We start from the raw sequence: 15,426 nt of genomic DNA, 5'->3' as shown, positions 1-15,426 counted from the left end.
AAGGATCTGGACAGCCTCTGATGAAAAGATTTCACATTGAATATAGAGGTTCACACACTATTGCTTCTGTAAATCGAGTGCACTGCACCCACCGGGGTCTCCCTTCATTCTTTCTCCACCTCCCCTACACCACAAAGCTTCCTGTGTGCCACCCTTATTGAATGTTCTAGGTATCAAGGGCCAGAACCCTATAAATTAGGGAGAAAATCAGAAAACAGAAAGGGGAAAATGGGGGACACCTGGAGCCCTTGCCATCTGGTTAGCACACCCACAGCTTCACACACCTCTGGACTGTCTATCATTCAGGCAACTGGTTGATAGCACCCATCACCTTCCAACAGAACAATATCCCCCTGCTCATCCTCCCAACAGACTTTAATGTGTCAAAGCCCTGAATGATGCATCTCTGAAACAAATAATAATGGGTAGGTTTGAATGCAGATGTCCACACAACCCCTGGTGTGAGTGGGAGGATGGGAGACCCTGGTATGGTGGGAAGGTGGAATTGGGGTCACAGAACTCAGGGGGCGGGGAAGGGGAAGAGTGGGGAACCCGGTATTAAGCAGGGGTTAAGCAGAGCTTCTGACATGTGGGAAAGAATGGTACCTTGGTAGGGTGGGAAGGTGGAAAAGTGAGCACACAGAATCCAGAGTGGATAGGGGAGACTGGGGAACCTCATGTGGCTGAATGAGGGGTAAACAGAACTGTTGGCAAGGGGGAGCAGAATGGGGGATCTGATATGAGAAGTGGAGGAATGGGGGACCACACACAACTCCAGCAGGGGGAGATTAGGTGGCAGTTACAGGGAGTCCCTGAAATATGAGGGGGATAGGAGGGTGGTACACAGGGAACACATGGAGTGGGATGCAAGAAGCCCCAGGGATACGCAAAAAGCTCGGCCTACAGAAGCTACGAGGTGTGTGGCCCTCTAGTGTATTACAAGAGCTCAAATACTATTCAGGAGGCACTTTTTCAAAACTAGACCTGACCAGATATATACTGTAGCGAACAACTCTGCATTAGCAGGGGAAAGGAAAAGATGGTTTTTGCTCTGTAACTGCTGTAATTCTATTTTAAATATTTTAATAACAAAGTTAGCTCATGAAGAATCTTACACACACACAGTGGGCTGTTCATCCTGCTAATGACAGTGGAACACAAAGTGGAATAATTTTTCTAAATGATCCACCAACACAAAATAATCAAATCACAAACCTCATTCATCTTTTCTTCAAACTCAGCCAATGCCCTTGATCCTTTCTTTTTCTTTTCTAGTTGTTCTTTCACTTCTTCCCTTATATAAAAAAAATACATAGATTTTACACAGATATCTATACATCTAAAACACCTGAACAGACATTAAGATTTTTTTTTAAATTTCCACTGAAATGCACAGACAGTAATCCAAGTTGTTTCTTCAGTTTATCTTTAGCTGAATTTCCCATGAAAGGAGACAGAATTATTTTTAGGTTATGTTACAATTTACATATCTTAAAGGCTAGGTCCTGTAAATAAATTCCTGTTCAGCATCTAGTCCTTACTTTGGTGATAGGTAATGTATGCTTGAATTTGATGTATAATAAGATAAAATGGATTGAACACAAGATAATTTTAGTAACTCATCTTAAGAGATGGTATAATTCTTAAGACGACAATTCTGCAAGGTAGAATTCAATTCTGAAAACGTATCCAGAAAAATTTCTTTCCATGTGTGATTCTGTTAAAATTACTTAAAAATAACTGGTGAGGACACACCCACAATTCAGGTAATGGTAGCCATGACAAAAAATAGAGGCGTAAAGTTTTTCTCTTCTTAGGCCTGGTCTACAGTAAAAAGTTAGGTTGATGTAAGTCAGATGATCATAATGGTCCCCTCTGACCTTAATATCTATGAGTAAGTCACCTTGCATCAACTTATATCACTTGTCTACACTCAAATTTGTCTCAGGTCGATGTAAGTACTCTATTATGGTGAGGCAATAACACCACCTCCCCAAACGGCATTGAGCCATGGTTGACCTACTGAGGTCAACACAGCATGAGTGTAGACACTGCATGACCTACGTCAACCCTAGTCCTCCAGTAGCTGTCCTGCAGTGACTGCTCTAATCACAATTGTGAACTCCTCTGCCTGGGGGTCACAGAACCCAGAAGCCACACCCTTTCTCTTTAAAACTCCCACATATTCCTAACTACCCACCTTGGCGAGCACACCTAGCTACTGTTAATACTGTGATACTCCAAAACTGAACTGTCAATAAGCTAGTCTTATTTAAAACTTTTATGGGAATAAGGGAAGGGAGTTCTGAAACTTATTTTTTGCTTTCTGTTGTAACTGTAAATCCAACAATACATCTATCTGTAGCTGCTACCTCTATGGCTTTGAGTGGTCCCCTGCGGAATACCTGACCATGATAAGGAGGATAAAAAGCGGACTAGAGAGGATATGTTCAGTGAGATCTTGCAAGCCAGTGCTGCACTGAACTGTAAATAGAGGGCCTGGAGGGTAAATATTTCAGAAAGTATGAAGAAGGAAAGAGCAGACAGGAGAAAGGCTCAGGTGTCCCCACAGGAAAAGGAGAGGGAGATGCACTCAGGCAGCAAACACAAATGCTGCAGACTCTTGTTGACCTACAGGTCCAACAGTCACATACTCAGCTCTCTCTGTAGTCAATGAAGAACTCCAATTTAGCAACTTGCTATGGACTCCAACATTCCATGTGGCATCATGGGCTGCATCCCTACCACTCCATGCCAGGGGACAACAGTAAGGACCACAGCCTCACATGCACTGACATGGCAGTCACAGATGGTGTATGTGAAGCAAAAATGGACTAAAATGGACAGGAATGTTTTCTACCTTTCTGATTTTAAAGTTGGATTCCGTTAATTTATTTTAGAAGTTTTTATTGTATTTTTTTAATTAAACTATTTTGGCACTGTTTTAGGTATGCAATACATTTCTATTTTTTTGGAAATAAATTTATCTTTATTACTTCATAACATAGTGAAGAATCCCTAACGCTACTCAAAGTACTAACTGCATTTAACTCTACAGGATGACAGAACTCACAGGTTCAGTGAGTAACAGTGTAATAAATTATAAATGTACAGAAAGGACCACACAATTCATAAGTTAATTAAAAGACGGTTCAATATTCATAAATGTACACTTAGCACTAACAATTCGTAACAGCCCCTAAAACTTCAGGGCCATGAAGAGCACAGCCCCACACTACCACATCAAAGTTATTTTTTCAAAGGCTCCCTCAGCTGCATAGCTCCATGCTGAGCTCATGGTTCTGGTGTCTGGCTGTTCAAACTCAGTACACAGGCACTCCACCTCCAATCTCATAAATAAATATTGAGGGGCCACTGGATGCTGGCAATCTATCAAAAGCACATTCAACTGTCATTCTGCACCTGCTGAGCTGGTAGCTGAATCTTTCTTGGGTGCTGTAAAGGTGGACAGCATATGGCTTCATGAGCCAAGGAAGCCAGGGGTTGGCAGGGTCCCCCAGAATCACTACTGGCATTTCAACACTGCCAATGATAATCTGCCAGTTGGGAAAGAATGTCCCTGCTTTCAGCTTTCTGCAGTCCTGTGTTCTTAAAGTTGCGAGCATCATGCAGCTTCCACACTGATATCGCTAAAGCATCCTTGATGATCCATCTACAGTTGCATAATCAAAGAAAAGTATCCCTTTCTACTGATGCTCTCTGTAGCAACGCAGGCCCGTGCCAAAATAAGGAAATGGGTGCCATCTATGGCCCCACTGCTGTTCAGGACCCATTTCTGCAAATCTATCCACTATGTCCTGCATTCCACCAGATTCAGAGTCCTGCATAGCAGAAGATGATTAATGGCCCTACACACTTGCATAACAACAACTCCCACTATGGATTTTAAAACTCCAAAATGATTTCCCACTGACTGGTAACAATCTGGTGTTGCAAGCTTTCATACTGCAATCGCTACTCACTTCTCAACTGTCAATGCAGCTCTCATTCTGGTGCCTATGCCCTGGAGGGATGGGGCGAGCTGGCACACAGATCCAGGAATGCTGCTTTTTGCATTCAAGAACTCTGCAGCCACTGCTCGTCACCCCAACACTACATTTCAACGTCATCCCACAAGTCAGTGCTTGTTTCTCCAGCCCAGAAGTAGTGCTCCACTGTCCCTAGCTGCTCCGTGAATGCCACTATGTCCTCAGCAATCTATCCTCAAAGAAATCATCACATTGCAGTTCTTCCTGTGGGCCTGCAAATAGTAGAGGACTGTTTGTCCTCTGTTTGCAACTTTCATGACAATAGTGCAGAACGCTGCAGGCTCCATGCATGTGTCACAGTTGGTGGACAGTGAAAAGTGCTGTGCCCAGGTTTGTGGGATTTAAAAAAAAAAGATGTAAACATTTTGGGATATGGATGGCATTATGTGATGGAGAAAGCTGCATGATGGTAACTTGACTCCTTGCTCCTCGTCATCCCTGTGTGACTCATTTCTGTCCTAAAATGCATTGCAAAACTTTCCCAAAGAACAATGCACCAGACAGTGACACACTGGGATATTTACGGGTGCTACACCACACTGTGCATCGACACAGGAGTGGTGAGTATTTGCAGTGCTGATGCAAGCAGCCAAGTATGGACATACATGCGTAATATACTAACTCGGGTGACTTTCCGCCAATGTATCTTGGGTTAACCAAAATTTGTAGTGAAGACGTGGCCTGAGAAATTGTTGCTAAAAATGCCTCTGGATCAATTTAATATATTTCTTTTCAGAAATGGTTGCTGAAATACCATCATCTTACACTGTAACAATTTTTTAAAAATATAAAATTAGGACTGATATCTAGAAAAAATGCTTTGGCCAGACACTAGGAATCCCTTTATAAAATATCACAGTGTATGTTGAGAAGGAGGGCACTTAAGATAGTATCTTTCATCAAATAAGTGGTTTTGCAGAAGGAGCAATCAGATATTTCCACACTTACCATGTAGGCCTTGGTCTGTTCAGGTAGTCCTGTATTGTTGGCCCTGCAGATTGGGAAGGACCTCGTGATCTGGCCATGGCTATAGGATTCATATAAGCCTTGGAGATGACAAAGCAAAGTGAGAAGTAAATTGAACTACTTTGCTGCAGAAACAAAAACCCACACATACAATTTTCCTTACTTACTGAAAACAATTCTATGTTTCTTATTGATGGAAGGCATTTAGCCAGAGGAAAATGATGCTTCAAGCCGATATGCAGACTCAACACCATGTTTCCAATTCAGAATTACATAATCTACTTAGCCACAAAAGGAACAAGGGCCTATCTAGGGGCCTAGTGATACTTAGCGCTTCTTTTGTAAAGTGCTTTGAGATTTCAGGATGCGATGCTCTATTATAAAAGTATTATTACAGTGCCATATATCCCTAGTCTCTTACTCTCTGGCACGGCAAAGGTAGTACATTCAGGCCTTAGACTCACTTTGGCCAGGAACAAACTGATGGTGGCACACAACCAAGACTGTATTAATTAGTGATAATATTACCACATAATAAAACTACTACATTTGGGATTTGTTTTAAACTAAAAACCCGAATAGATGTAAATAAACAAAACTTTGGTGAATTTAGCAGCATTTAAGTACTAAATCATATGTTTTAACCCCAAATATATTCAAGTTAGCAACAGATCAATTATAATGGCTTTATTAATCAAGCTTTGTAATCTGTTCCTCCTTTTCACGTCTGTGTATTCTCTTTATATGCACTTCAAAATGTGATAAATTTTATAACTCCAAATATTTAAAAAATCCCCAGTTTACCTAAGTAAGGAAGTGATTCCCTAACAATTTTTTAAAATTTTGGTTCATGAATATACTAGAAGCATATGGCCACACTAATGCTTGTGTGCATACATCTTCCTTTCTCTAGACAGATCTGTATATACACATAGATATCACGTAAGCAATATTAAAAAACATTAAGTATGAAAAGTGAAGAGCACTCGGAAGTTAAAAAATGCCACAATTAATGTTGTCTGTGCAACCCAAATTCAGTCCATTTATCTGTACATGATGATACAGTCTATAATCAAATAAGCACATATTATTTCTTCCATAGGACCCCTGCTTCATTCAGTGCACATGATGGACAGTGTTCATTAGCGAGAAGCTATTCAAGATTTTGTTTTCTCCTTATGTTCTGAAGGCAGAATTATCAATTTCCTCATGGGCTTTTCCATGGCACTCATAACTATACTATCCAACGGCTTTACAAAAATGAATTTGTTTTCACAACACTCCTCTGAGATAAGGGCATATTATCCCCATTTTACAGATGGGAAATTGAGGCAGGGAGAGATTAAGGTCAAAGTATAATTTTGGGTGCCCAATTTGACACACCGAGGACCTGATTTTTCAGAATATTTTGAATTATATAGCACTTTATATGTTCAAAACACAGCTCCCATTGACTACAGTAACAGATGCAAGTGCTCACACTTCTACAGGTCACACCACATGTCTCAGTCAGACACCCAGAAACTAAGTGGCTTGCCTAACATCACATATGAGCTTTGTTGCAAATGCAAAAGGGATTGAAGCCATTCTTTCTCTTCCTCTAATCATCTGCCTCAATAGCTGTACAACTTCCAAATTCAACAACAAACCAATCAGGGGTCCTACAGATAACTGGCCCCTTCGCTATACAACCCTTATTCATTCTCAGAGCAGGTCCATCCTATGCACTCAATGAGGCAGGGGTCTTGTGTAAAAAACAGAATGTGATCATGAGATGAAAGACTGTATTGTAATATATATGCAGAAAGTGGCCAAATTAAGGTTGCATAGGGAATCTCCTAACTTTTGGGTGCTTGAGTTTGCAAACTTGATAACGATCTTTTAAACTTTTTTGTAAGAGTTTAATTTCCCAGATTTTTTTAAAGAGCAAACAAACAAAAACCTAGACATTCTATCATGTGATATCATACTGAAACCCACATGGTTCACCAGCAGGGTTGGACCCTTTAGATCTTCTGCCACTTGAGCTAACTTAGTAAACAGCAGCAATAAGTAAATAGTAAGTTGTCATGCTTTATGTGGACCAGTACTAGAAGAGAGGAGACATTTTAACAGCAGGTTACACAGACATTTGCTAAATGCAGAGGAACGGTGAGACTCAGGAATCTTGGGTTTCATTCTAGGCTCTGGAGGAGAATATTCTCTAATGCAGGAGTTCTCAACCGTTTTTCCTCTCTGAGGCCCCTCCAACATGCTATAAAAACTCCCCACCTGCCATAGCAACTGTTTTTCTGCATTTAAAAGCCAGGTCCAGCGTTAGGGGGTAGGAGTAGGGCAACTGCCCAGCACCCAAAACCACATGTGAAGGGCTCAGGCTTTGACTTTCTGCCCTGGGCCCCAGTGAGTCAAATGCCAGCCCTGCTTGGCAGATCCCTTGAAAGCTGCTCGTGACCCCCTCCAGGGGCCACAGACCTCCTGGTTGAGAAGCCCTGCTCTAGTGGGCAGAGGGTCTTCTGTGCTTCCCCCCCCCAAGCATGACGCCTTCTGCCCCTTTCCCTCCAACCTGTCCTTGTGTCAATATGAACTAGGGTGGTGATTTCTGTTATTTCATTTCTACTGTACCAGTGGTTTGCATGGTGCTTTATGCACACACAAAAAAGAGAAGGCCCTTGCCTTAAGCCTTGTCTACAGTAGAAAGGTTTGTCAGTATAACTATACCAGCAAACACTCCTAGTGTAGGTGTAGTTTACACTGGCAAAACAGGTTTCAGAGTGGTAGCCGGTCTGTATCAGCAAAAAGAACGAGGAGTACTTGTGGCACCTTAGAGACCAACAAATTTATTTGAGCATAACCTTTCGTGGGCTAAAGCCCACTTCATCAGATGCATTCAGTGGAAAATACAGTAGGAAGAGATATATATATATATACACACACACACACACACACACACACACACACAGAGAACATGAAAAAATGGGGGTTGCCATACCAACTCTAACGAGACCAATCGATTAAGGTGGGCTATTATCAGCAAGAGAAAAAAAGCTTTTCTAGTGATAATCAGGATGGCCCATTTCAAACCGTTGACAAGAAGGTGTGAGTAAGAGTAGGGGGAAAATTAGCATGGGGAATTAGTTTTTAGTTTGTGTAATGACTCATCCACTCCCAGTCTTTATTCAAGCCTAATTTAATACTGTCCAGTTTGCAAATTAATTCCAGTTCTGCAGTTTCTCGTTGGAGTCTGTTTTTGAAGTTTTTTTGTTGAATAATTGTGACTTTTAGGTCTGTAATTGAGTGTCCAGGGAGGCTGAAGTGTTCTCCGACTGGTTTTTGAATGTTATAATTCTTGACCTCTGATTTGTGTCCATTTATTCTTTTGCGTAGAGACTGTCCCGTTTGGCCAATGTACATGGGAGAGGGGCATTGCTGGCACATGATGGCATTAGTCTCTAAGGTGCCACAAGTACTCCTCGTTCTTTTTACTGGCAAAAAGAGTTCTTTTTCTGGTACAGCTTATACTCAATTTTTCTTACTCAGGGAACTATATCAGCAAAAGCACACTTGTTTGCCAATAACACTGCATCTGCACCAGGGCTTTTGCCAGCATAAAAATGCTGTAGAAAAATCACACTCCTAACTGACATTAGTGACAAAAGTTTTGTAAACCTGGCCTTACAGTCCAAGGCCTGAATACTAACAATTTCTCTTTGCAGGGAGACCACTATGCTCACAAGGAGCCCCACTAAAGTCACTGAAAGGATCTGTCTGCTGGGAACAGCTTGCAGGATCTCAGCCTAAATTTGAAATACAGACAAACAAGGGGGAAAGGCTGAAACAAAATAATGTGATTTGGTTTATTTTTATCACACAACTTATTAGTTGGCAAAATTTGTATTTGAATAAGATTAAATGAAATATGAACATCTGGTCAAGCATAAAAGTATTTGTAGATGGTTAGTGGTGGGTAGCTAGTTGAAAAGAGGAAGTTTTAAGGAAGGACCTGAAGGACAGGAAGGTTGACAACCTAAAATTAAAGTCTGATCCTACAATTAGATCACATGTGAGGAGGTCAACACTTATTTTGAGGAATAACCTACTGAAGTCAACAGAGCCTCTGTGTAGACAAGGATCCGTGCAGAGAGAAGGACCCATATGTATCCAATACTTTAGGCCAGAGGCCTTTGTTTTGTTTTATTCTGTTCCATAAATCGGCTTAGCACACTCAATAATGAAATAATATTGATAGGAAAATGTCTTTGCAAGGAACTGGCCAGCACCCTAACTTTTTTCACATGACAGAACACAAAACAGATATCAGACAGAAAGTACATATAGTCATTAGTGATTTGTGCTAGATTTGACTAGGAAATGAACAGTTCTATCATATATGACAAGTAAATTCCTTGGGTTGTCTGGCTGCCCAGTTTTGAAAGAATACGTGATGCACAATGTAGAATTTACGATCAGTGGAGAAAGGTCTTTTACTCTGCTGGGAAATAGGCCAGGCCAGGTGAATGGCACCACATTCCTTACCCAAGAATCCCATACTGGTGATGGGAGACATTTTTGGCAGGACAATTATATTGTAATTATCATCATCATCGGCTCCCAGTTTATATCGAGAGAGTCAAGGCTTTCATGCGGCCAGGAACCGCCATTGTGATATATGATGACACGCATATTGTGCGGATATTGGGGACTGCCCCCCATCTTGCGATCCCCAGACTGCAATTTTGCAAATATGCTTTAGACCGTTCAGCAACAAGAGCCCCTCCTGGTCTGACCCTTGTGCAGACCCACCACGGAGCAGGGGGAGGCCGGGGTCCCCGCACAGCCCCACGCCCGGTGATACGCCGGCGCACTCGGGGGGGGGGGGGGGGGAATGGGATGGGGCGCCTGGAGCGGAGCAGGACTCACCGAGGCCTCCTCCCCCCTCAGCTGAGGGGCTGGTGGCCGCGCCGGGCCGGGCCGAGCGCTACACCCCGGTCTCCCCAGGCCAGGCCCGGCCTGAGGCGCGGGACGCAGCAGCGCTTCCCCGGGCGGCCTCCCCGCGGCTCTGCCGCCACCCCGAGCCCGAGTCCCGCGTCACTCACCACCCGGTTATCCCGCTTCCCCATGGCGGCGCCGCACAGACGCCTCGGCTCCGCCGCGCGCTCCCGGCCGGGAACTCGAGAGCAGGAGGCGACGAGGCCCAGCTCGGCTCCTCTGCCCACGGCCCAAGCGGCGGGCGCACGGCGCCACCTGCAGGGCGCGCAGCGCTGGCGCCCCGCCGCCCGCGCCCGGCCCCAGTTAGCTGGGCTCCGCCCTGGGGCTGGGCCTGGCGCCCAGGCCGAGGGGCGTTACGAGCCCCCGCCCCCCAGCCAGCCCGTTGCTAGGGGCACAATGCTGCCGGTCCCCGCCTGCCTTTCGAGTCGGCCAGCACCCTTATCGGATGAGCCGGCGGCACACGGAGGGAAAAGCCGTGGAGGCCGAGTAAGCCATTGCAGAGAAGCTAACCCCCTGCCGCAGTTCACGCCACAGCTGGGTTTGGGACAGGACAGTAACCTGCCCAGCCCAGGTGATAGAGGGGAAGTACTGCCAGGGAGTGAGGTGTCAAAAGAGGAGATGCAGGCACAAAGTGATTGCAGCAAGACTCGGCCTGGAGAGTATTCATCCAGTTCAGACAAAAGCTAAGAATGAAGGAAGGGGCCGAGCTGCCAACAAAAATAAGCAATTTCTTCGTCAGCTGGCGTACTGGAGGAAGGCACTAGGTAGGAGGGATTAAAGAGCAGTAAACCTTCCTTCAGAATCAGGTAGTCTGGTTTAAATTATCATTAAAAATAGAATCGTAAAATTCCCAGAGGAATGTGATGTGACAGGGACAAACCAGTGTGCTTTCTACAGAACAAAAGCCTGCTTCTCCAGCTTAGTCGTCTTTGAGCAAATCAACAAAATAGTGGCTAAAGGAGAATCCGATGTCACATTCAGACTTTCAAAAAGTCCTTGACAGTGGCTATAAAGTGGCAAGAGGCTAGTAAGAAAACTAGGGCAATGTTGTCACTGCAAAAAAAGGCTGAAACAGCTGACTCAAGATAGCTATCTCACAGTGGAGACAACACATTTGTCCTTGATGTAGCTAGTCAGGCGGTATAGGGTTGGGGTAAAAACATACCATTTTTAGTGAAGGCATAGGCTAAGAAATCAGGACATGAGAGGTTAAATTCTGTCATGGATTAGGAGCTCACATAAAGGTGTATCTACACTAGGAAAAATGGTGTTTTCTTACCACTGTTAGCTAATACTTGGTAACTCATGATAAAATGCTAACAAAAACAAGGAAGTTTGTAGTTTTCAAGTGTATTAGAAGGTGGAGATAAACACTGGAAGGAGAGCCTAGGATTTACCTCAACCTACTAATATGTGTTAAAATCTAAACTGCCCTGTCTTCACTGTGATTTTACCATGGGTATTAGATAACACAATAAGAACACACTCACCACCCCACTCCCACCCCGCACCTGAAGACAAGGCCTAAAAGGTAGAAAACTGAGATTAGGAAAAAATGGTCAATTTTTAACATAATGTTCCCAAATTTCCTTACTAGAATTGGTGATGTTGAACATACTTATCAGTAGCTGGAAAAGGAAGTGAAGAGTGAGATCGCAACCCCTGTAGAAAATATAGAATTGTTCACTTTTGACAAGACTAGAGAAGATTGTGAAGAACTTCAGCGAGGTGTAATAAAGGCAGGTGAATACACACCACAATGGCAAATGAAATTCATTATTGAGAAATGCAAGGTAATGTGTACTGTAAGGAAAAAAATTTAACTACTCCTACACATTGCTGTATTCTAAATTAACCATCGTCACTTTAGAAAAAGACACCATTCTGGGTGTCTCAAAACCTCTGCTCAACGTACAGCAGTGTGTTTAAAACACCAAAACCAAACAATATTAGGATATATAGAGAATGGGATGGAGAATAATACAGAAAATATGTCTTTATATAGAACAATGATATACCCTTACCTAGAATACTTTGTTCAGATCTGGTTACTCTATCTCAGTGGTTCTCAAACTTTTTTTTTTCGCTGACGGCCTTGGTGGACCACTTAAAGTCGGAGAACACTTCAATCTCTCTGGTCACTTGATCACAGACCTAAAAGTTGCAATTCTTCAACAAAAAAAACTTCAAAAACAGATTCCAATGAGAGACTGCTGAATTGGAATTAATTTGCAAACTGGACACCATTACATTAGGCTTGAATAAAGACTGGGAGTGGATGTGTCATGACACAAAGTAAAACTGTTTCCCCATGTTTATCTCCCCCCGCTACTGTTCCTCATATGTTCTTGTCAACTGCTGGAAATGGCCCACCTTGATTATCACTACGAAAGGTTTTTTTTCTTTCCTGCTGGTAATAGCTCACCCTATCTGATCACTCTCGTTACAGTGTGTATGGTAACACCCATTGTTTCATGTTCTTTGTGTATATAAAATCTCCCACTGTATTTTCCACTGCATGCAGCCGATGAAGTGAGCTGTAGCTCATGAAAACTTATGCTCAAATAAATTTGTTAGTCTCTAAGGTGCCACAAGTACTCCTTTTCTTTTTGTGGATACAGACTAACACAGCTGCTACTCTGAAACCTTTCCAAATGTTGTTTATACTGTTAGCTAACTATTGTAAAGCGCTTTGGATAAAAGCGCTATATAAAAATAGCAATAATTAAAGTTTTTTGTTCTACAAATAAAAGCACACAACTCATATTTTAATATCAATAGTCTTACTCTTTTATTACGATGGATGTGCCCTCTCTCCCCCGCTGCAGCAGCCCCCGAGCTGGAGCTGGGAAGGAGCGGGGGGGGGGTCTCTCCCCCCCCACAGCAGCCACAGAGCTGAGGCTGGGGAGGAGGGCTGTCTCTCCCTGGCAGACACAGCCTTGGAACTGGGGAAAGTCGCTTCTTTCTCTGGCCACCACAGCCCTGCACGTCCCAAATTCCCTCCACCCACTCTTCCCATCCCACTGCTCCCTCTCACCTACCCGCTATATCCCCTAAGGCCACCACCTCACCCTACATGTGCGTCTTTTCCAGGGTCCAGGCACCTAATTAGTGGAGCCACGTGGGTGTGTGGCTGCCCAGTCACACACCTTAGAGGGAACTATCCCCGGACCACCTGAATGGAGCTCTGGTCCGCGGACCACAGCTTTAGAACCTCTGCTCTATCTTAACCCAGTTATAATAGAAATTAAGGGCATTCAGAAATGGATGGTGAAAATGATTACAGGAAAGACTTCCATGAAAAGAGATGGAAAAATTTGGATTGTTTAGAGAAGAGAGAAAACTTCCTCTATAAACTTGTTATTCCATAATTGTCCATTATGGGGTTTCTTGAACCTTCTTTTGCAGCATCTGGTACTGGCTAATGTAAGAGATAGGACCACAAGACAGTCCACTGGTCTGATCCAGTATGACAATTCTGATATTACTATATTCTACCTACCAAAAATTTCCCCTTCAGTTTCACTTGGCTACAGTATTCTTAATTAATTCTTGCCCTAAATTGTTATGTAATTTTTCTGTTCTGCTAAAAGAGCTGCTGTGTGCCACCCTACAAATGGCTGTTTCAATAGTATGCAATATTATTCTTGTGTAAACGGGCTGTGATACAGCTTTATCTTGTTTCAGAGCGGTAGCTGTGTTAGTCTGTATCAGCAAAAAACAAGGAGGAGTCCTTGTGGCACTTTAGAGACTAACAAATTTATTTGGGCATAAGCTTTCGTGGGCATCTGATGAAGTGGGTTTTAGCCCACGAAAGCTTATGCCCAAATAAATTTGTTAGGCTTTACCTTGGATTTTTGTGTGAGGATCAGGTCATAGTTTGTAAAAACCTTCCTTTTTTGAAATGGGACAGGCTATTGAGAAGATTGTGCCAAAGCAGCTCTAGTATTAGATAGAGTTCTCAGATTTTCTTGACCCTTTCAGTTCGATTTTAGACTTGAGCGTAAGTCAGACTGCATTGGTCTTGGTCAGTGCTTTCCTTCTGACTATGGACATAAACCAACCACACTGACTCTTTTTGCCTTTCGAACCATTGGCCAAGAAGTATTGCTGAAGTAATTGCAGACCTTACTATTGATGGGTTGTGTCATACTGAATTGGCTCTATTTCTTTTCTTCTTAGAGGGCACAGAGAATGCTGATAGGCAATTATTCAGTTGCTCCCAGGGTTCTCTTATGTGGCATGCTGTCTTGTCAGTCTTTCTGCTCTGTCTGTGTGGGAGGCTGCGAGGGGCGATCAATGGGAATTAGGTGAAATTAAATGAAAATCCGTGGGAGTTACATGCCTAGACTCTTTTGTAAATCTCACAATGTGCCTATCTACATCTTTAGGTACCTGAGTACCTTTGTAAATCTGTCCCTTAGTTTCTTTGTGTCTGAGTTTCACATCTGTAGAACAGGAATAATAGTACTTCTCTACCTCACAGTGGTATAAGGAGGATAAATGCATTAATAACTGTGAGATGCTCATATACTGTGGTGATGAGAACCTAAGCTAGATAGTGAACCCAGGCAGTAATATATTTCAGTGTCTGGCTGAGATTGTGCTGAGGAATAGTTGGTTGAGGCTTGATCTGCTTAAGGCAGGAATGATGCTGGTTAGCTGGGGAAAACAACCAGAGGAGGTGACATCCGTTACTTCAGTCAAGGTTGTTTTTTTGTTGTTGTTGATAAGGTTTGTAGCCTGGTTATCAGACCAGACCCTCAGCTGATTCGCAGATAATAGCAGTAACCAACATTCCTTTTTCATCTGTTTGGTGAGGTGGTTCCTTTCAGATATGGCCCTCACCAAAGTTATACATGCCTTTGTAATCTTCAGGATGAACTACTGCAATGTGCTCTACTTGGAGTATGCTTATAAACCACTTGGAAAGTCAGCTAGTGAAGGATGTGCTTGCTGTTTTATTTGATGGTTTGTCATGTATGGAGGTTATTATATCTGTGCTTTGTAGAATTCAGTGGGTCCCTGCTGATTTCTGGGTGCAATGCAAGATTTTGGTTTTGATCTGGAAAGCCTTGTGGTCCTGGTTATCTAAGTAACCACCTCTTATTTAGGTTTCAGAGTAGCAGACATGTGAGTCTGTATTCACAAAAGAAAAGGAGTACTTGTGGCACCTTAGAGACTAACTAATAAATTTGTTAGTCTCTAAAGTGCCACAAGTACTCCCTTTCTTTTTACCTCTTATTTAGTGCTCTAATGCAGAAGTTGAGATTTTCTGGGATGCTTGAACTTACACTTTCTAGATTTATAGGTGTGGTGACTGGTTTCAGGGCCTCTCAGTTGATTCTGGAATTTGCTTCTAACCCTGCTCAAAAGAGCCTGTATTTATTTACATTAGGGCAAGCTACAAAGTATCTCTCCCTCT

The 15,426-nt window shown here is 43.0% G+C and overlaps 1 protein-coding gene across 3 annotated transcripts in view; it reads right to left on the bottom strand.

Moving 5' to 3' along the window:
- Positions 1 to 15,426, bottom strand: part of LOC125631434 (cyclin-dependent kinase 6) — a 225,418-nt gene that overhangs the window by 11,939 nt on the left and 198,053 nt on the right. For all 3 annotated transcript variants that reach the window (XM_048838145.2, XM_048838144.2, XM_048838146.2), the window contains 2 exons: positions 4,998 to 5,095; positions 1,216 to 1,294 (listed from right to left, as the gene is read on the bottom strand). In XM_048838145.2, coding sequence (XP_048694102.1) covers positions 1,216 to 1,294; positions 4,998 to 5,095 — 177 coding nt within the window. The remainder of the gene's footprint in view (positions 1 to 1,215; positions 1,295 to 4,997; positions 5,096 to 15,426) is intronic.

The sequence above is a fragment of the Caretta caretta genome, chromosome 2, assembly GCF_965140235.1.
Source record: "Caretta caretta isolate rCarCar2 chromosome 2, rCarCar1.hap1, whole genome shotgun sequence".
Lineage (NCBI taxonomy): Eukaryota > Metazoa > Chordata > Testudines > Cheloniidae > Caretta > Caretta caretta.
Note: the sequence above shows the minus strand (reverse complement) of the source record. Positions and strands in the feature narration are given on the sequence as shown.